The 22,250-nt window shown below is 42.8% G+C and overlaps 1 protein-coding gene across 1 annotated transcript in view; it reads left to right on the forward strand.

Moving 5' to 3' along the window:
* Nucleotides 1–1,361: 1,361 nt before the first annotated feature.
* Nucleotides 1,362–22,250, forward strand: part of SLC25A26 (solute carrier family 25 member 26) — a 39,694-nt gene continuing 18,805 nt past the window's right edge. Inside the window, exons 1-5 of the mRNA XM_053469443.1 lie at nt 1,362–1,522; nt 4,538–4,694; nt 4,815–4,924; nt 9,596–9,700; nt 10,629–10,676. Of these exons, the coding sequence (XP_053325418.1) occupies nt 1,490–1,522; nt 4,538–4,694; nt 4,815–4,924; nt 9,596–9,700; nt 10,629–10,676 (453 nt within the window). The 5' untranslated portion in view covers nt 1,362–1,489. The remainder of the gene's footprint in view (nt 1,523–4,537; nt 4,695–4,814; nt 4,925–9,595; nt 9,701–10,628; nt 10,677–22,250) is intronic.

A 22,250-nucleotide genomic window follows, 5' to 3' on the forward strand; every position in this document is an offset into this window, starting at 1 on the left:
CGTCTCTCTGCAAACGCTCGCTCGGCCTCGTAACAGCTTCATTTCCCGGGGGTCCGTCTGTCCACACACCCAAACACCTACACGCGTCCTTTTGTCCGTAGCTGTGACAGCGATGTATCTTACGTCTGATACATTGAAGCCCAAGGTTACACAGACGTGTTCGACCTCCAAATTCTCCTGCCAAAAACGCTACTTTATGTTCGACGTGAAGAATCTGGCGGCAAATTATTTAAAGGGGCAGAGAAGGCTTTTATTTCAACGAGCAAAAACAATTAAGAGAAATAGTAAGCATGCATTTTGGTGCAATAAATATCCATTTTATGTACTGTTTTCTGCTCAGTTTTACTGTTTTCTGTGCGTTGGTTCTGTCGGCGTTTTTGAGAACATTTTATAGCTGTTAGATTCCAAAACTTGTCTGAAAAGTATCTTTTTGGGATTTATTAAAGATATAATCCACTCATTTATTTAAATGCATATCGGACGCCAATCAGTGTTGTTTCGCTGTTGGATTTACAGTTCTGTCTCGTTTTCTTTTCTCCCGCTGACGCCAGTAAAAAACAGGAAGTGTACTTAAGTATGCTTCCTGTACATGCGCTTTAGCCAGGGGGCGATTGCCCTGCAGACCGGTGATAATTGTCCACAGTGGGCCGTTCCAATTTTGTAAGAGTCCAGGAAGGCAGGAATGTATCGGGGTCACATGCCGCGGTAAAACAAAGCTGTTTGTGTGTTAGCATGAATGTGTAAGTGTTTGTGTGTAAGCATGAATGTGTATGTGTCAGTGTTTGTGTGTTAGCATGAATGTGTATGTGTCAGTGTTTGTGTTAGCATGAATGTTTGTGTGTGTGTTAACATGAATGTGTATGTGTCAGTGTTTGTGTGTTAGCATGAATGTGTGAATGGGTAAATGTGTGAGAGGGACTATGTGTGTAGCGTGAGTGTGTAGGTTTGTGTAAATGTAAGAGCGTGTATAAATTTGTATGCCAGCACATATGTGAGATAGCGGGGGGAGTGCAAAGGGCCGATGGGGCCACTTGTCTTTAACTGCTCACCAGGCCTGACTCTGTGTCTGCCTGTCTCTCTGTGCTGTCTCTGTGTCTGCCCTGTCACTGTCTCTCTGTGCTGTCTCTGTGCTGTCTCTGTGCCTGTCCTGTCACTGTCTCTCTGTGTGTCTCCGTGCCTGGCTGTCTCTGGTCTCCCTGTCTCTGTGCTGTCTCTGTGCCTGTCTGTCTCTGTGTCTGCCTGTCTCCTGTCTCTGCGCTGTTGCTGTCACTGCTCTGTTGCCCTGCTCTAGGCAGCTGCGCGTCACGTGGCGCGGAGGGGGCGGGGTTTGCGCTCAGAGGGCCGAGCAGTGGCTCTCCCTGGGTTTCCCGCCGCCCGCTCGGCCCTCCGTCTGTGCAGGCAGGGAAAGGGCCGCTCGCCCCGCTGCCGGGGTCACCCTGTGTCGGTACACATGGGTCCGGCCGGTGCCCGGCGTCTGTGAGGCCGCATCATGGACAGGAGGGACTTCCTGAAATCCCTGCTGGTGAGTGGCATCCAGAGCCAGGGCAGTGTGTGCCCAGGGGGAGGCCTCAGCTGCTGCAGAACCTCCTGGGGTATAATGGTGTCTAGACACAGTATAGATGGTGATCAAACAGGTGGGAAACCTGCCTTCAAGTACATTTTACATTGTGCTAGCTGTTTTTTAGGTCAAAATAACCCAATTTGCCTGTATAATGATACTCTCAGGTAAGAGACACCCATAGGGTTTATTTTATTTTATTTATTAAGTCTCTGAGAGGGTGGTAGATAAGTGTAGCAGCCTTCCAGCAGAGGTGGTAGAGGTTAATACATTGCGGGGATTTAAACATGCATGGGGTAGGCAGATGGCTCCTGAATCTAAGAAATGTTAATCCCACTTTTTTATAGATTTCCATAACATGTTTTTTTTTTACCGGTAGCGCAAACGTAATAAGTGCAGATTGTTTCCGGCGCGATCGGATTAGTGGGAGTTATAACGGGAGCGAGGGCTGCCAAGGGAACGGATTGCTTTCAAAGCTGCCGCTAAATCGCATATTTATTAATCACACGCCGCCGTCCAAAAGTTTGGGGTCACTCAGCTGTTTTCATTGAAAACGAGGATATTTCTGGCTGTAAGATAATTGCAAAAACGTACAGCTACCGATGGGCAGATCCACCATTCTTTTTTTTTCTGTAGGAAATAAGAACGGGTGAATATTTTCACGCTCAAATCATACCCATTAAACAACTCTTTGGTTCTTGAGGGGTTAACACGAGTATTTTCAAAAAGTGGTAGTTTTCTTTCACTCTTTTGGGGGGAAAAGTCCTGTTCCTAACCCTTTGACTTTTGGGTGTAAACGATCACTCTCTTTATCCCCCTTTCCTGTTCCACGCTGATCTCGTATAACATCCAACCCCCCCCCCCCTATAAGCTCCGAGGATCGGCGTTATTCATCCAGCCGTTAAAGACTAGGATGGAAAATTCAGAAAGCTTTCCAGCCGAAGCTCCGAGCGTAAGCGATCCTGTCGAGTGTGAAAGGTTTCTTCCGAGTGACGCCGTCTTCACGCCAAGAATCTGCTAAACCCACGCTTGGCCGAAGAGCTGGAAAATCCGTGTCATGGATTCCGGCCACCGCGTATCGCGTCCAAAGCCGTCTCTCAGCCACGCGGACCGTGCCAGGGAATTGCCGCGCGTTACATTGTAACGAGGAGAAGACCTGCTGGCTTCTGTGGGATGAAACTTTTCACGTCTCAAAAATCTAGAAACAAACAAACATTCCGCTTCGGAAATCTTATTGTCGCGGACGGGGTCCGATTTATGTGTTTAGAGAATCTCTTAACAGATCGCCTGTCACCTTGGAAAGGGGTCTCGCTGTCTGTGGCTTATTCTCGGGGGGGGGGGGGGCTTCAGCTCTGGAGCTGCAGCTTCTCCTCAAGGAAAGAGTTTTATGAATGCGATATGCGTTCTCTGTTGGCGAGACTCACTGTAAGTGAGTGGAGCAGCCCTTGAAGTTTGACTCACTGTAAGCATAAAGGGACAGCTAAGTCATGCTGTCCCTTTCAGGGCCGGCCCTGCCGTATCCTAGTCTTGTAGGGATAGAATTTTCCGTTCCTCGGGGCAGGCGTCCTCCCTCCCTTGGTCTGGGATCCGTATTTCATGTAACATCTGATGATGAAGCGAGATTTCATCTGTATGATGTGACCACCGCAGGAATACTAATGAATATCTTGTAGATAAAAAATCAATCCATGCGCAACTACCAGCCAGATTAAAAGTGTAATTAACTTATTGATTAATGTCACTACGATCGGTGCCAAGCATTGCGGGACCCCCCCCCCTCGCCAACGGTCGCATTAAAATGAAAATGACAAAGTTAACCATCACTATGCTTCACTTTCCTCCTCTCTCCCCCCCCCCTTCTTTTCTTCTCTTTTCTTACCTTTAATTATTCCCTTACTTTTTTTCCCTGTAGCAAGTTTTCTGATGCTTTTCCAAAGTTATAGTTGTGCTAATAGTGACACGAGAACCTGGACCATGTTACACAGATGTCCCTTGTGCAATGATCTTTCTGTCCCACGGTGCATTCAGATTTGCCAATTTCGTTAATTTGTAGAAATGTCTGAAAATGAGGAAGGGCCCCCAGAAAACACATGAGAACGAAGCAGGGAGCTCCAAATTTTGTATTCACATTTCATGTTTTTTTTTCCACCCTCACGCTCTATCTCATTCACACTCTCACGCTCTATCTCATTCACACTCTCACGCTCTGTGTCTCCCTATCTCCGCCAACCTCCTCCCTGTCTCCTTTCCTGCAGCTTTGCTTCTTTTCCCTCTTCTTGTCCTTCTGTCTTCTTCCTGCTATCTGCTCTATGGGTGCACCCTCTCCCCTGATTGGAGGAACAGATGAAAGGCTGTCCCTGTAGCCCCGCCTCTTTGTGGCGGTATTCCGTAAAGGCCGAAATAAAGCAGCCATACAGAAAGTGCAGAAATGCTCTTCTTTCTCTGCGAAACTGTCTTCATTATTCTGGCCTCTCGGAGTTCCTCTGCAAAAGGGTGGAGCCACCAAGACAGCCTCTGCCCCATTCCTCCCATCGAGGGAGAGGGTGTGTTTGGAGGCTCCGCCCCTTTGCGGAAGTGCTTCTGGAGCGGATAGCAAGAAGAAGAAAGAAGGTAAGGTAAGAGAAGAAATGGAGCTGCAGGAATGGAGGCAGGGACATGGAAGTGGTTGGCAGAGAAGGTAGGGAGAAAGAATGTGAGAGAGTGTGGTGGTAACGTTGAATTTTGTTTCCAAATGAAAAAAGCCCTTTAAATTTCGTTGAAACCGAAAGGGCAGGAAATTACATTTCTTGTCTCAAAATGAATGGACCAAAAAGGAAACAAAAAACAATTAGTCCGAATACTCAATATGCTTGTAATTCCCTGACACTGTTGGGTCTTCTGCAGAAGGTCTTCTTCTCCCAAAGTTCTCCCACCCAACTAAATAGGATGATTCCATCACAAGCAGACCCCCGGTGATAATGTTAACTCTTTATTTTGTAGGCGGGGGGCACAGCGGGCATGTGCGTGGACCTCATCTTATTTCCACTGGACACGGTCAAAACAAGACTGCAGAGCCCTCTTGGATTTTACAGATCTGGAGGATTCCGAGGTATCTACGCAGGAGTTCCATCCACGGCCGTTGGATCGTTTCCCAACGGTGAGCAGAATCTAGAATCATTCTAACAAGAATGACGAGAGCCTCTGTAAAAATCTATACAGTGAAAACATTGTTGAGTTACACCATAATTACAAAGTATCTTCAATTCATTTCTTTCAGCCGCCGCTTTTTTTGTCACTTACGAAACTGTGAAATGTATCCTACACCCTGATGCGTCTTCGTATTGGTCACCCGTAGCCCACATGGCAGCTGCCTCTATGGGAGAAGTGGTGAGTAAACCTCGGACGTTACTTTAAAGTAAATACCTTGAGTGGATACTCCCAACGGACCCCTTTAATTCATGATAGGTGTGATGGGCATCACCTACTAGAGGAAAAAATCCCTTATCGGGGGAGGAGTAGAGATCAGAAAGAGTTAACGTTTCATGGAGTCATTAAAGGATGACCAATATTTGGGCTTCCTATCCCTTTAACCCTTTAGCTGCTACACTCCTTCGGCATACAGAAGGTTAAGCAGATTCACAGCAGCTTAGAAAAAAAAACTCAATAAAATAATAACCAATCCCTATGGGTGCGAATTAGATTAAAACTTTAACGACCAATCGATAAAAACTGTAATTACAACTTTTTTTCTGCCTTATGTCGGCAACGTGGCGTACAGTAAAATCAATGAAATCAGATTCCATATGAGAGCTCATTTGTGTCGTCTATATTAAGCTAGGTTACCGTAGTAAATCTCCCGGACCTTGCTTCGATTGTGTTGAGTTTCATCATAAAATAAATAGCGGTGGAAAAGTTTGAATCTGTTATTAAATAAGAATTGGCGCTCACCATACAGAGCTGTACCGCCAGGGACCGCGAGGTATGAAATTGTGTTTATATTAAAAAGCAGTACAGTGCAAAAGTTTGGGGCCACTTAGTAACATGAAATGGAGCAGAAATCCAGCGCAGACGGGGTTAATGTTGTAAATGACTATTGTAGCTGGAAACGGCTGATTTTTAATGGAATCTGTTCATAGGTGTACAGAGGCCCTTTATCACTCCCATCACTCCTGTGTTCCAATGGCCCTTTATCACTCCCATCGCTCCTGTGTTCCTCCCATCGCTCCTGTGTTCCTCCCATCGCTCCTGTGTTCCTCCCATCGCTCCTGTGTTCCTCCCATCGCTCCTGTGTTCCTCCCATCGCTCCTGTGTTCCTCCCATCGCTCCTGTGTTCCTCCCATCGCTCCTGTGTTCCAATGGCTCGTTGTGTTTGCTGATCTAAGTTTAAGTTTAAAAGGCTAATTGATCGTTAGCAAACCCTTTTGCAATTATGTTACAGCCAGAATTTCGCCTTATTTTCCATGAAAACAGCTGAATGACCCCAAACTTTGTAGAGCGGTTGTGTCAAATGTGTTAAATTGACCCTGTAATAAGAGATGAGGACAGAGGTTAATTACAAGGGAGATATATTGAGTATGGATTTTTGTAGTTGGATTTTTTAAATTTCATTTGATGTAATTAATATGTAATTGTGTTTACAGATTAAAAAGAGGAGTATATATATATATATATATATATATATATTAGAGCTGAAACAACGAATCGATAAAATCGATAATAATCGATAACGGAAATCGTTGTCGACGATTTCCGTTATCGATTAATCGAGTGATCGATTCGTCGTTGGAGCACTAGGCTCCTTTTACTTACCTCCGCCTGCGTTCCCCGGTTCTGCTCCACGCTCTGCAGTCTCCGCCTTCTTCATGCTACGTGACGACGGAGGTGACGCGCGTCTACTATCAAGTTTGAAGTGGAACAAGTTCGTAGCGGAGGTAAGTACTCTTTATGTCTATTGTCTGTGCGAATGTTTATGTGCGAGACTGGGGGGGGGGGGGGGGAAGAGAGAGAGAGAGAGAGAGAGAGAGAGAGAGAGAGAGAGACTGGGTGCAGAGCAGAGTGGGGGTGGGGGGCATTGCAGGGTGTGAGACTGGGTGCAGAGCAGAGTGGGGGTGGGGGGGCAGGGCAGGGTGTGAGACTGGGTGCAGGGCAGAGTGGGGGTGGGGATGCAGGGCAGAGTGGGGGTGGGGGCACAGTGCAAAGGGGTGGGGGCACAATGCAAGTTGTTTTTAACATCTAGTTCTTAAAATTATTGTAAATAAACGAAAAATTTGCATATTGTTTTTTTTATCCGATTAATCGATTAATCGAAAAAATAATCGGCCAACTAATCGATTATTAAAATAATCGTTAGTTGCAGCCCTAATATATATATATATATATATGTGTGTGTGTGTATACTATATGTATATACATATGTATATGTATAACATATGATATATACATGTGTGTATATGTATATATATGTATAAGATATATATTTCATATATATATATATGTATCAGATGGAAACCCATCTTATCTGTATAACATTTATAAAGGTCTGTTATCTTCCTGATCTGCATGGTTATTCGTTCCCTTTATCTCTTCCCAATTGGTAAGTTGGTGATTAATTCAGGCAGCCGTCACAATTGTGTAGTGAGGAGAAAAGAGAGAAAAATAGGGACAGGTAATTCATTAGATGCTAGATCTGGTGCTTTTGTCACAAATATAAAAAATCTACCAGATTATACATTTTAGTGTATATTTCACCAGTTTTAATAATAAAGGCTGAAGGTGTGCTTTTCACGTGTTTCCACTAGGTGGCAGTATTTAACCATTTATATATAAATGCTGCGCATGGCTGAGGCCGGCATCGCTCCATAGAGATTTTCTGCGTCAGATAACACGATACAGATCGCGTTTACAATCAATACATTTGTTTATTAAAGTTTTTTGTTTTTCAATCCCATTATTTTTGCCCCACCTTTCTAAGGCTGCTGGTGCCAATCAGCATCCACCAAAGGGGAGAAGTTAACCAATAGGGATGGATAATCCAGTTGGGTACAACCGACTTTAATGGATAAAGATTGTGGTGATGGTCAAGGGCAGCTCTACACTTACACATACACACTGTTATAACATACACGTACACATACATAAATACACGTGCACACATACACGTGCGCGCACACACACTTACACATACATAACTTTATAGATTGCATTTATATTTGTATTATATTAAAACATGGCAGAGCCGTGTTATCAGTTCTGGGAGAGCGGCTGTTCCAAAGTGATCTTGAAACAATGTCAGGTTTACATTAGCACAAGCATTCAGTGCGCACATACTTCCATAAAAAAATAAAAATAAACGTAAGACTTCTAAGCACACCAACTAATAAAAATTAGAGGGAACGTTGGTTACAACCTTTTATTTCTTGTCGCTGATGCCCTGGTGGCGCCTAAGAACAAAACATGAGAAATAACAGACTTTGAATATCAAGATTAAAAACCAAAACTCGATATTTAAGATTTTGATGTTTAAATGTCACTGTCTCTTCCGCCGGAGCAAAGCGTTTCTTTAAATATATATATATATATAAATGTGTGTCAGGGGACCCGAGGATGACATTATCTCAGTTTAGGTTCCGGAATAGAACTTTGAGGTTTTGTTCCTGCTCAGTGAAAGACGTTCTCCTGATTCAAATGGGGAGGGAAAAAAAAGATCAAAGATAATCTGTAGGAAAATAGATCTTTGGAATATAGACGAAGCTATTACTTTGTAAACCCCTTTCAGAGGCTGAAATTGCAGCTCCGTGGAAGTCCAAGAAGCCGTGCTGAGTTCTTAGCACCCCCTCTCGTCAGATAGATTGCGCGAGTGCTTTTTTTTTTTTTTATCTAAGAACTCTTTTAAAGTCACACTAATGTGAAGACACCGAGTTTCACGAAGCATAAAGCTCTATAAATATTTATGCCGAACTTCAACAAAGTTGACAATTTCTTATTTTCTTGACACATTGGGGTTACTTGGAATTTTTGACCCCTGCCAGCCGAGAAGCCGGCCGAACGTTACCTTTTATATATATATAAAAAAATAAATAAATAAAAGGACTCCGGATCAGACGCCGTCTCGTTACATTCTTGCTACGGAGGACGTTTCATTTCTGTTATGGATCCTCTGCACCGTGAACGACGAGGCCGGGGGTCATACCCGCGGCAAGGCCATTATATCTCGTTGATGAAGTCGTTGGATCGCGGGTCAGCAGAGTGCGCAACCAGCTGCTATAAATTAAATTTTTCCATTTTCTTAAGGGGCGACGGATTAATATGCAATTATAACGTATAATGAGGAGCTACGACGGGTGTCACCAGGTCCGAGTTAGTTTTTTTTTGTTAGTGATTGTACAGCCTGTCCTAATTGTATCAGCTCTCGGTAATTATTCTTGGATCGGAGCTCTGACAATTCAAAGCACGCTGTCCCTGCCCTCAGGGGGGCAAATCAGATGGAACCGATGGACTCCCTCCAAAGCACTGTAGACAGGATCTCGTAGGTCGTCCCACCACTGATCATCACCTTGTTTAACCCCCCGAAGGCTGTAAGATCCGCGATGATTAAACATAACGGACCGTACTGTTTTGTTTATTCACTGACCGCGGAATGCAAACTTTCCTTTCATATCTCTGATTTGTTCGTGTTGAATTAATTCAGGGGAATTCTGTACAAATCACATCTAATTGGCTCGTCTTCATAGAAGCCGTTCCACCAGCTCAACACTTAACTGCTAAATAAAACACATTTAGTCTAAAGACCTGATCAGGACCATGATCAGGTTTTTTTCCTATTTTTTTTCCCCCATTTATTGTTTTTCCTAAACCTCAGCTGTTTATTTTATGTTGCCATACCAGTAGAAAAAAGATCCTTCATTGATGTCTTGCTTGGGGCTCGCTATTGGGATGTAAAATCCAAGTCCTTCCGTTAATTACAGGGTTGATTTAATATAGTCCCCTCTCTAGCCTGCTTCAAGACCCCCATATGGTTAATATCATGCGTATAACTATGTGATTGTTGTTTATCGACAGGTTGCTTGCCTAATTCGGGTCCCCTCCGAGGTTGTGAAGCAGAGGACACAGGTGTCTCCTTCTTATTCCACGTATCAGACGTTGGCTTGGACTCTACGGCAAGAGGTGAGGTCCCGTATGATCCAGACTTTCTCGAGCACCTCACCTTACATGAACCCCGCTTGGCATTTCCCAAAATCTGTCAAAATGTTGGAAATAGCGCAGACGTTACGCAGCGTGCGGAGGAAAACCCGTTCTTTTTGTATAGAATCGCAGGGACAGAGACTTTTTGAAGTGGAAGTGAGTGACATTTGTTTTAAGCCGGGCTTAAGAAGCAGACATTTCAAGCTCTGTTATTCTTCTGCCTGCGCGATGAACCCGATCGTTATAAAGTCCAGGTCGGAATACTTTGTTATTCTTCCTTTAATAAAGTTGAGTTATCATTGAAATATTGGCACGAATGTGCGGTTTTTTTTTATTATTTATTGAAAATAACTATATAATAAATTACATGAACCTCATTTCCATTGATCTTTTATGGGTATAAACAACACAAACAATCATTAGTTTGGGGACACTGCCAAGAAGCAGCTGTATTGTGCTGTCCATCCTCAAGATACAAAATAGCCGCCTACAGGATACTTAAATGGGCTGCTTGTCTTCTTCATATTCCATTAAAAATCAGCCATTTCTAGCTACGATAGTCATTTACAACATTAACCCCGTCTGCGCTGGATTTCTGATCCATCTCATGTTATTTTATTGGACACCTTTCACGTTTCTTTCAAAAACAAGGGAATTTCTAAGTGACCCCAAACTTTTGAACTGCAGTCTAACATCAAGTGTTGGGAACGATGGCTGTAGTTTTATAACTGTGATCAAAACCAAAAGGACCGGACCATTTGGGGAGATGTACGGCCGATTCTTCAGTTCAGTTTGGCATCTGAGCTTCTAAAACCTGCTCTTAGCTCTGATTGGTTCCCTCGTCGGCTTATTTCATAGACGTTTCACGCTGTCTGCCGTGTAATAATTGCTGTTTTTTATTTTATTTCAGGGGATACGGGGCCTTTACCGCGGATATAAGAGCACGGTGCTACGGGAGGTAACGCAATGTCTTAATTCTCATTATAAAACTGTTCGCAAGGTTGATGTTTTATCTGAATTTAGAAAGATGTGTTTTTTCCCCCCTCAATATTAGTAAAGTATTGAAGTTTACCTAATTGTTTTAGTTTTTTAAGTTAATTAATTAAAATCATTTGGGGACAGCCCTTTCATGTCGTTGAAACTTTCAAGTCTTGACTGTAGTTGGAAGTTTGCTCAGGAACATTTTTCCACTGTGATGATGATGATGTCATAGGTGAGGTCAGATTAAAGGTTGCTGTTTGCTCCACCCACTGACCTGCATTATGGTGACTTAATGGGGGGGGTTATTCAATCAGCTTGTTTGCGCCTCTCCTTTAGCTCTGATGGCATAATAGATGAAGGATTAAGTGACCGGTATCACCTCCCCATACGGCTCCCTCTTGTTATTGGTTACTTTATTTATGGTAAAAAGTCATCCAGAAATCTCTCACCGGGTTTTTTTTTTATATACAAAATGTTAATACAATGTTTGATTGTGAATCGTTTGTTTTGTGAAGATCATCTGCGTCATATTATTTAGTTTTCTGCCTTTTTGTATTGGAAGCTCTGTATATAATAATAATAATTATAATAATTGCAAAAAAAACAGGAATGGTTAACTCATGCATCACAGTCCCAGCGGGCATGTGAGTCGCTCTTCTAGGGCAAGGCTATTTGCCCTTATCTCCACCGCTGTGGGGGTCCCATCAAATAATTGCCACTGAATGTGACACTTCTTAGAACCAATGGCTCAATTAGCTTTATACCGTGTGCCTTCTAGATGAGCCGTTCACAGCCGCACAAGGATACCTGCTGAATACCGTAGCGCATAGACTATTGGTCTTTAAATACTACGCTACCGGTCAAAACTTTGGGGTCACTTAGATATTTACTTTTCTCTCTCAAAGGAAAGCAAATTTCTGTCCATTAAAAAAATAGGAAATGGATCAGAAATCCAGCGCAGACGGGGTTAATGTTGTAAACAACTATTGTAGCCTGACTTTTAATGGAATATCTTCATAGGCGTACAGAGGCCCTTTATCACTCCCATCACTCCTGTGTTCCAATGGCCCTTTATCACTCCCATCACTCCTGTGTTCCAATGGCCCTTTATCACTCCCATCACTCCTGTGTTCCAATGGCCCTTTATCTCTCCCATCGCTCCTGGGTTCCAATGGCCCTTTATCTCTCCCATCACTCCTGTGTTCCAATGGCCCTTTATCTCTCCCATCGCTCCTGGGTTCCAATGGCACGTTGTGTTCGCTGATCCAAGTTTAAGTTTAAAAGGCTAATTGATTGCTAGAAAACCCTTTTGCAATTATGTTGCAACCAGAAATGCCCTTGTTTTCCCCAAAACCGCTCAGTGACCCCAAACTTTTGAACAGTATTGTTTATATACGCCAAGTACTTTCATTTCATGCCGCTTTCGATCTGGACAGTCCTGCGGCTTGTTCAAGCTAATCCCGGCTGTTCAAAGCTCCCTCCGCTAGAACACGTTTCTAGATACAAACTTGTGCTTCTGGAATCTTTAGGACGGAGGCATCGTATGAACCTCTGGAATTAGCCGCGCCGTTGCTTTATTCTGTACTTATTTTATGCCTCACTAAACAAATGTCAGTGTTCAGATTTCATCAAAATGCATGCAGCAAAAAAAAAAAAGAAAAGAAAAGAAAAGCCAACGAGCCTTTGTGATTCCTTCGAGGGCTTTTGAATAAATGAATAAATTTCGATGCCGTCAAAACCGGATTTTGCATAGCGACAAATAGGTAAAACACACCGCTACAAGACAATGCTATTCTCCTTTAAAATTCGTTTTGACATATGTCAGCCCGGTAATTAATTCCCGCGCCGCTATCAAAGCACAGTTTGTGACCTTCCGGTGATACATTTGTTTCCTGAAAATGGCAGAACTTTGTTGGAAATTTAATTGGGGTCTTTTCCATTATGTGGATTCATAATAGAACCTTCAAAACTGATTTCAGATGAAATATTGTTTATTTTAGAGGAGACTTCAATGGAGAAAAGAGCAATTATGTATCCGGCGATGAGGATTCGTTTTAGTTTGAAATAAAATTGAAATTTGCCTGTTTTTTGAAGTTATGTTTTGCATTTTTTTTTAAGTAGTTTTATTTGTGCAGAACACAGTAAGACATTATGCAAAAGGATTAACTTTTAACGCATAGTATCCAGAAAGCATACGGTACTCGAGATAAAGTCCATGTTATAAAACATTTGATCTATACATTATGGAAACCAGATTGATCGACGTTCTAATCATTTTTGGTGAGGATGTCCTTAAGGGAACCAGCCACGATGATCCATAAAAAAACATTATAAAAGTTAGGTATTTATAACATTTTATCTATATTTATTTTGGAATGAGATATATAGTAGGTCAGGATAAGGATCCCCAATTTTGAGCTGGTATCGCCCGATGGGCAAAACACGACACAAGAGCGTAGAGCAGAAGAACGTGGAAGAAAACTCCAGGCAGGCCAAGGTTGTGTATATACCGGAGCAGGACTCAAGACAATGTGGGATAAGGCAGGAATGAAGTCAAGGTCAAGCAGACGTCTGGTACACAGTTCAGGATCCAACGGCAATAATACCATAAGATCACTCATGGTCGAGGCAAGGAACCGGAAACCGATGTAGGACTCGGCACAAGGAATCGGACCCAGGGACTGAAGATCGCTCTTGCATGGGCAAGCGCTTCAATGCATAGGGCTTAGGTAAAAAATGCACACCCAGAAATTAAAACGTATCTTCTCCTTTAAATCTTGGCTGAGTAGCAAGCACAAGCTGCCGGTGGCCACCCACGATGGCCAGAGGAGAAGAGGATTCCCCGCTGCGTAATGGCATGGCGGGGCATGGTAGCAACAACCCTCCAAGGAACATAGAGACCAGGGTACCCACCGCGAGCGGGACCAGAGCGTGCGGGGACCGGGCGGGCGGTCATACCGCTAATACTGATATAAAACATCTTATCAACCAGATTTAAACTTTTGGCTCATAAAAAGAAACCAACGTAAGGTAGCCGGAGCCGTAAAGGAACATATTGGCCACAGATTTATGGTTTTGGATACGAGCGTTTCTGATCAAAAACCCCCGTCTGTCAGACTTCCATTGTTCCGGCTCCATGGGAAGTATAAGTTATGTTTGGAATTTTTCCATTAAACGAATGTTGTTAGCTTTAAGCAGATGTCTTAAATAGACACTATTATTAATGGGAAATTTTACACGGGGCGAAATCAAGCTCCTTGTCTAATCAGAGTATTTCTTTAACTCTTCGAATAATCAGCGATTCCGATATATACCTTTATGTAAAAGAAGGACGGATAATCTTTCCCACAGTACAAAGAAGTGAATTAAAAAAAGAGAGGTTTTATTAGCTTAGACCTCAAAAAGCCACCTGTCTGTTTTCTTTCAATAAAACATTGTTTTTCGCTCATGCGGCTTATTTCGTAAAATGGATTAACTGCCTAAGGCTGGGTCAGATATCACCAACTGGTAAAGGACATTTTTTTAATGTTCCCAGTAGATTCTGGAGTTTTTTTATTCCCTTGAAACAATGTATCTCCAAACATAATATGGACAACAGCGCAAAGTCCACCAATATGTTGTTTTTACTGACGCTACCAACGTCCCGAGTGGAAAGAATTTGCCTTCATCTGACTTGATGAAAATAAGGTCCTCGAGGATTATCCTCGGATCGTTTGTTACAAATACAACGAGAAGCCATCTTTGGTTCAAATAAACGGTCGCACATTCCTTCTGATCTGTTCCTTTAGAAAGGGGCTTAGTTATCTCGAGGCTCTCCTTACGTCGATTAACTACATCTATCGTGAACTGGTGGAAGGCTCATGAAAACCGTAGGTCATGAGCTGAGAGAACGTGGAAGTTGACCTCAGAGTCCAAGTTTAGAACCTTCATGAAGATGTTTTATTTGGTGAATTCTGTATTGAACCAAGTGGCTTTAAGGCCAGGATAGCCGTGGATCAAGGTAGGCAGTAGAGATGGCCAGGAAGGTAGGCAGTAGAGATGACCGGGCAAGGAGTCAACGAGACGTACAGAGTTTAGAGGAGACTGGACAGAGGTCGGTGTAATTGGCACAGGTTTAGAACAATGAAACTAGCCAAAGGTCAGGGTAGGGGGCACAGGTTTAGAACAATGAAACTAGCCAAAGGTCAGGGTAGGGGGCACAGGGTTGCAATAGTGAGACGTAGATAGATTAACAGCAGCAGTCTGGAACATTGAAACATTGTAAACTTTCAAAGCAACTTTCTGATGTAATATTGTTTATACTTCTTGTTTTCTGTTAATTTATAGCACTGACCCTGATCTAGTAGAATAGGTTGATTGGAGCTGTGACGGGGGCCACCAACATTCCTAGTAACGGATAGCAGGGTCTTGTTAGAAAAAGTCCATCCGTATCGGATCTTCTGCTTTGTAAATACAAAAAAAAACCAATAACTTCTGTTTATAGAAAATATTTAATCTCGTGTACACACGCGCTTTCCCTATTTATTTGTTTTCACAAACAACGTTGGGTATTTTAAGGACTCGATATCGCAAGCGGATTTATTTCGGAAAACTATTTGCATTCGCTGATGGAAGCCGTCCTTTGTCGTGGAGCGCGTTTCTGTTTGTTTGAGGTCCTCGTATCCCCGCGTTGCATTAAACAGCTGCCGTTGGCAGATTATATAAATTTAAGGTGTTCGTACGGATACATATTTTAAAATGTCAGCCCAGTAAACGTGACGCAGAAGTCCTGCGTTATCTCTTTCGATGGGCTCGTTGTCAGCTCCCAAATCTTTGCACATAATCCGTTTAACAACAATCCACTTCTCGATTTTTGTTCCGTGACTCAGGTGTTTAGATTCTTGGCAAAGCCGAGAGGACAGATGAGGTCATCGATACAAGAGGCTCATTGTTAGCAAGACACAGCCCCAGCGCACACCTTACAAATCTATCTTACTGTACCTAAAGGGAGATGATACGGGTAACAGGAGGTTCGTCTTAATCATGTTGTTGCCATTTTTTTTATATATATTTATACACTAGGAAAGTACCCCCCCCACACACAAAAGCAGCATTTTTTAAACATTGTTACTAATGGCTGAATTTTTTGTATGAAATGAAAGCCAAAGGCATTATGGAATAAGTCTGTAATCTAAAATGTGCTGGTTAGATTGAATGGAAGGAAGTTTTACTTTACTAAGAGGGTGGTAGATAAGTGGAACAGCCTCCCAGCAGAGGTGGTAGAGTGTAATACAGCAAGGGGATTTAAACATGCATGGGATCGGCATAGGGCTCCTGAATCTAAGATGAGACCAACGACTGAGATTAAGATTTGAGTCTTTAAAAACACTGAGGCTAGATGGGCCGATCGGGGCCGATCTGTTGTCGGATTCTACGTTACTGCTCTCTATGCCTTTTCTGACCGTGCGCCGATTCCTTTAACAAAATACTTTTCTGGTTTCTTGCTTTCATCAAAGATCCAAAGTTGTGTTTTTCTTAGCAAAAAAATGTTTTCAAGATACGCGTGGGAATCTTGGTCTGAAAAGTACTCCGCGCCGGCTGTGGAAGCCTCATAGATCAATCAAAATGTCCTATTCGTTTCCGTGGATATTAATTCATGTATTTGGCCCAAAGTGCGATATGTTTTTCCTTAGCGTTCAGTGAACGGGGAACTTGGACCTCGGGGTAAATAATATTTCGTCGGCGTGGAAATTCTCCTTACCCCGGAAACGTAAACTCAATCTCTCACCGGGGGGATTTGTTTTCCCCTCCAGCTGCACCGGTTTCTAACGTGCCGTTGTTTTTCTGCAATGGTGACAGATTCCTTTTCTGAATCCCGACAAAGGTTACAAATGTTTGCACAGAAAATATCAAACTCTGGCAGGAATGTAGTTGAAAGTTCGCTATATAAACATGCGCAACTTTCATGCAATGTTGCCTCACTCTGTAGCGCTTGCAAAACTCCAGTATACAAAGTAAAGCCGTTACGTTTGGAAATTCACATTGTGTTACATTGTAGGCTTCTGATGGGACCAGCTAGGTTAGATCTTCTGCCATCGTATTCAGGAAGCGGGGATTGTGTTTGTGGCGATGAAGAGGGGGCTTAAAGCCGGCGGTCGCCCGATGGTACGCACTACCTTCAAGGGTTTGGGGTCACTTCTGTTCATTAAAATAACATGAAATGGATCGGAAATCCAGCGCTGACGGGGTTAATGTTGTAAAGGACTATTTTAGCCGGAAACTGATGATTTTTAACAGAATATCTTCATAGGCATACAGAGGCCCTTTATTAATCCCATCACTCCTGTGTGCCTCCCATCACTCCTGTGTGCCTCCCATCACTCCTGTGTGCCTCCCATCACTCCTGTGTGCCTCCCATCACTCCTGTGTGCCTCCCATCACTCCTGTGTGCCTCCCATCACTCCTGTGTGCCTCCCATCACTCCTGTGTGTCTCCCATCACTCCTGTGTGTCTCCCATCACTCCTGTGTGTCTCCCATCACTCCTGGGTTCCAATGGCACATTGCGTTAGTGGATCCAAATTTAAGTTTAAAAGGATAACTGATGGTTAGAAAACCCTTTTGCAGTTATGTTGCAGCGAGAAATCTCCTTGCTTTCCATGAAAACAGCCAAGTGACCCCAAACTTTTGAACATTATTGTAAGAGCGTCCAACACCTGAAAACGCACGGCCGCGTGCTACGTTTATGTTCCCGTATAAATGCATCTGGGCATACCCAGAGGTAGGTTTGGTGAGTGTGGGGCACTGTCGTCCAGCGGCTCTTCGGCATTTGCCGTGTTTGCTGAATGGCCGGTCGGGGGCTGTTTGTGTACCCGGCATTACACATGAACCGGAAAGCCCAGCGAGCCTAACTTAAACTCTGTTGCAAATTCCAAAGTTAACCAGCTTGGGAGAAACTGAAATATTTTGTTCCCAAACTGGGTAGAATTAATATCCGTATCTCACAAGTTATTCCATCTGTTCTGTCTCAAGAAATCATCAATCTATCTCCTGGTTGTCCTACAAGGACTGTCCAGCAGGGGGCAGTGTCTGTCTACCGATTCTAGCCTTTCTTTCCTTTCGGGCGTTCTAATACAATTAGAATGCTCAGACGGCACACTCGTGCTTCCTAAAGAAGCGTATGCAGATAGATTAATATTTTTACAAATTAATGGTTTTTCAGTGGTCTCCTTGACATCTCTGGTACTTTTTTCCTTATTATCGTGTAGATGGCACACTTACTTAAAATGAGAGATTAATAAGGGACATGCCGCCGGCGGTTTCAAGAACTCCATTTTTTTAAGGTCTTCTCCCTCCTATTCTGTTAAATTTAGCATTTTTAAAGCAAACGCATTAGAAACATAATTTCTAGTACTATTCAATGTTCCAAACCCTTCCATCCTTCTTGACATTCTGTGACGTCATGAATAGGACTTCCTTAACACTTATATTCTGTGGTTCCAAGCAAATTGTTTTTTTTTTCTAAATATTTTTTAAAATTTTCTCGAATTTCCAAATTCTACTTTATCAGACATTTTTTCTTTTTCGTGTTTTGTTGCTGAAGCGTTAGGGCAGCGGAGTTGATGGAGGTCCTACTGCAACATGCCAAAAACCCCGATCGGCAAGTGAAAACTTGCTACCACCCCTAGTCATTCAGCTCGACCCATGACTCAAATAACGTCTCCAGTTGGCTTATTAATCAACTTCCATTGCGAACGTTGAGTAACGATGAACAAGAACTTCCTGTTTCACAGCGCATGGAGTTCTAAAGCCGTAAGATTAAATGGGTTGAAAAGTGTTTACTTTTTACACAAGGTTGAATTTTGCTGAAAGGTTTGCTGAACGTTCCATGAAACGAACGCAGCCAAAGAAGCCTGAATGTACTGTAATAGAGATACGGGCATTATTACCTAAACAGTTAGCTGTAGACGAGTCGCAAGCAGGTATAAAAGGTTGACTATAAATTATGAACGGACCAAATCACAAGCGTTTTTCTCTTGAGAAGGGTCGAGTTGGGAGTCCTCTTCACTCCATGGTCCCCCAAGGTTCTTTGTCCAGAGAGTCCTCTCATGCTTAAGTCTCTTGGATAAAATGACTTACATGAAATATAACTATTGCCTGCTTCTCTGACCCAGGTGCGCTGTACTGGCTGGCCTTCCTACTTCTGCCGCCGGTATGTAGCTTCCTCCACCAAGGACATTGTCCGGTGTTGGCAGTGGCCTATTCTGGCTTAGACTGACTCCGGGGTTGGGGCGGCAGTCCCTCCCTAATGGGCTGGTTAAAAGGAAGACCCAACTGGAGCCATTAACACTATGGAGGACAGTCTTCCGCAGTATACTTCCTTTAAAGGTGGAGCGCCGGGATGGGACGCCATGACCCGACACCCAGCACAATGGACAGCGTTGTCGGAGGAGGCGGCCGGCTCCACTGCACTTGGTTAGACCCAAAACAGCGGCAAAGGCAATTATGCCGCTAGGTGTCCTATAGGGATTAAGACCTATGTAGACCTCTATCAAACAGCATAAGACATCTGCTTTCTCAGTTCAAATTGACTGTACGATAAAAATGACTCCTTTAGAAAATTAGGGTTTTATCTTTAATAAGTCCTATAAAATCCAGCAATTAAATGCAGAAAAACTTTGATTGTTTGGTCGCAGGAGACTGCTGAACGCAGTCCGGTTCCACTCATAGCAACGGTTCCATCAACATCAATCTAAAGTGGGGCGTTCCGATTGTATTTTTATTTCACTCTGCTCCCCGACCTCTATAAAGCTTTTTGCTTTCATATACTAACACGTGGATAAGATGTCAAAGTCCTCTTTTTTTTATTATAACCTAATGGATTTTGGCTTTTGTGATCGTGTAGACGTGTTTTACAGACTTTGTTCACAGTCTGAACTTTTACATCGCTCTACGCTCCTTTTATTATAAACAGCCTGCTTTGTAGCGCGAGGAATTCCGGCCGTGAAAATTGGCGAGTGCGGCGCATGATAATTAGTTCAATACACCGGCCGAGTCCGCGAATTGAAAGTTCAAAGGCACACGTGGACACGAATGAAATCAGATTTTGGCATTCATCGCCCTCTGATCAGGACACTTAAAGACTTTGTTTTGATGTGAAAATATCAAATAGATTGCACCAAGTAGATCAAACGCGTGCAGGTCCTTTTTTTTTTCTGACATTCAAAGAATTTTTCTTTTCCTGGAAGTAATAGATTTCTAGGAGAGAGAGAGTTTTTTTTTCTATAAAGTGAAAAAAAGAGAAAGAAAGGGAAAGAGTTCTTGCTTTGTTTAGTTTTTACCTGCCTGACGATTGTGAAAAGAAGCTCGGCCTGGTGCAGAAAGTCCCCGACTTACAAAAGCGGAGCGTTCCCCAACTCTATGCGGAAGTCGAGGTTTGCGTAACTCGGAGACATGTTTTAGTATACAGTATGCGTCCGCCGACCGCTTCCGTGTCCCGTCCTCTTTTTCCGCAGCTCTGCTCCTTCTCTTGCCTCTTCTCGTACTTCTGTCTTCTTTGTTTGTCCTCTTCTCCTGGCTGTCCGCTCCGTTTTCCAGGCTTCCCCCAGAGCGCTTCCGCAAAAAAGGCACGGCACGCACCACCGGGACAGCCTCTCCCCATTTCTCCAATGGGAGGAGAGGGAATGCGCGGAAGACACCCCCCCCTTTTGCGTAAGCGCTCTGCGTAAGGCTGGAGAATGGAGCAGACAGCTGGGAAAAAAGATCAAAGAAGAAAAAAGAAAGAAGAGGCAAGAGAAGAAGCGGAGCCAACAAAAAAAAGACAGGGACATAGAGAGTGTGTGAAAGAGAGTGTAGATGTGTATGAGAGTTTGATAGAGAGTGTAGATGTGTATGAGAGTGTGAAAGAGAGTGTAGATGTGTATGAGAGTTTGATAAAGAGTGTAGATGTGTATGAGAGAGAGTGAAAGAGAGTGTAGATGTGTGAGGGAGAGTGTGTGGATGTGTATGAGAGTTTGATAGAGAGTGTAGACGTGTATGAGAGTTTCATAGAGAGTGTAGATGTGTATGAGAGAGAGTGAAAGAGAGTGTAGATGTGTATGAGAGAGAGTGATGGAGAGAGTGATAGAGAGTGTAGATGTGTATGAGAGTGTGAAAGAGAGTGTGAGTTTCATACACATATCTGTAACGGGCTAAATCAGGGTTTTTATATCTGTTTGCAGGTGTGTCTTCTGTCTCTTTCCATATCTCTTTCTTTGGGTGCTCCACACACTTTGTGAAGGTTCCAGCCTCGCGCTCTTTCCGAAATCTTCCTTTAAAAGAAGGAAAGAGATCTCACGCAGTAAAACGCAATTTCAGAGAAACGCAGCTGAAGTGGAAAGTTCTTTAGGTTGAACATTCTGTGTAGCGATTGCACCCGTTTTACCAGTTTGCACCATTATGGATTATATATATATATATATATATGGCAGAACAACCAGTCTGTAATAGATTGTAAGCTCCCAGGATCAGATCCCTTCTTCTCTTTCTGTACTGTTATGTGCTAACATGTATCACTCTCAGTGTTTTTTTTATGATTGAGAAAATATTTTTTTAGGATAAATAAATAAGTAGATAAAAAAAAAACCCTATTCTGCATGCATCCACATTTGGAGTTCCTCGTGTTCATATCTGCCAGCTGTAATCATGCGAAATCTATTTAAATGCATGGAGGAATGTACCTAAAAAATGAAAGATGGTTATCTGGATCATTCTTTGGGAGATAAAGATCGCTCCGGAGACTCGCACACCTGCATTACTCACTAGGCGGATCCAACACCTCGAAAAGAGTTCATTTTAGGCGACGGAACGTGGAACCAGTACTGATTATCAATGGATATCACGTGACTACAACACCGGAGAGAATAGCACAACATGTGTGATCTAGAAATGTCTATGAAAAGCCGTATCTTTTTAAGAACAGCCTCCCTGCAGAGGTGGTAGAGGGTAATACAATGAGGGTATTAAACGACTGATTAAGGTTTGAGTCTTTACAGCAGGAGAAACGGGCAGACTAGATGAGGGCCGAATGGGGGCCGATCTGCCGGCAGGGTCTATGTTTTTGTTTGGGGTACCTTGCTCTAATTAAAACTAGCCCTTTATACATCTCATGTACCAAATCACTGTTGAATCTTAAGACTTCCCTGTGTCTAAAGGGCCACTCGGTTGATATACACCAAAAAAAATATATATATTATTATTTTTTTTATTCTTTACTATATTTTAAAATATACGTAGCTATCCCTGTTTAAATAGAAGAAAAATGCCTTTTTGACGTATTTGCCCTTTTGCTATCTGCCCCACCTACCCTTTAAGAAATCAGTAGCGAGAAGATACTTGCATTCTTCATCTCAATACTTTTTTTTTTTTTTTTTGCACGTCTCATATATTTTCTCTTTATTTTTTTTTATTTTTTTTTTTGCACAAAAAGTAAAGGATAAAAAATATTGTTTGATTTTCATTCAAGCTCTACTGCTTTTTTACAAAAAGATCAGGAAAAGCTATAAAAAAAAAAAAAAAAAAGCCACGCAGTGAAAG

The sequence above is a fragment of the Spea bombifrons genome, chromosome 6 (assembly GCF_027358695.1).
Source record: "Spea bombifrons isolate aSpeBom1 chromosome 6, aSpeBom1.2.pri, whole genome shotgun sequence".
Lineage (NCBI taxonomy): Eukaryota > Metazoa > Chordata > Amphibia > Anura > Pelobatidae > Spea > Spea bombifrons.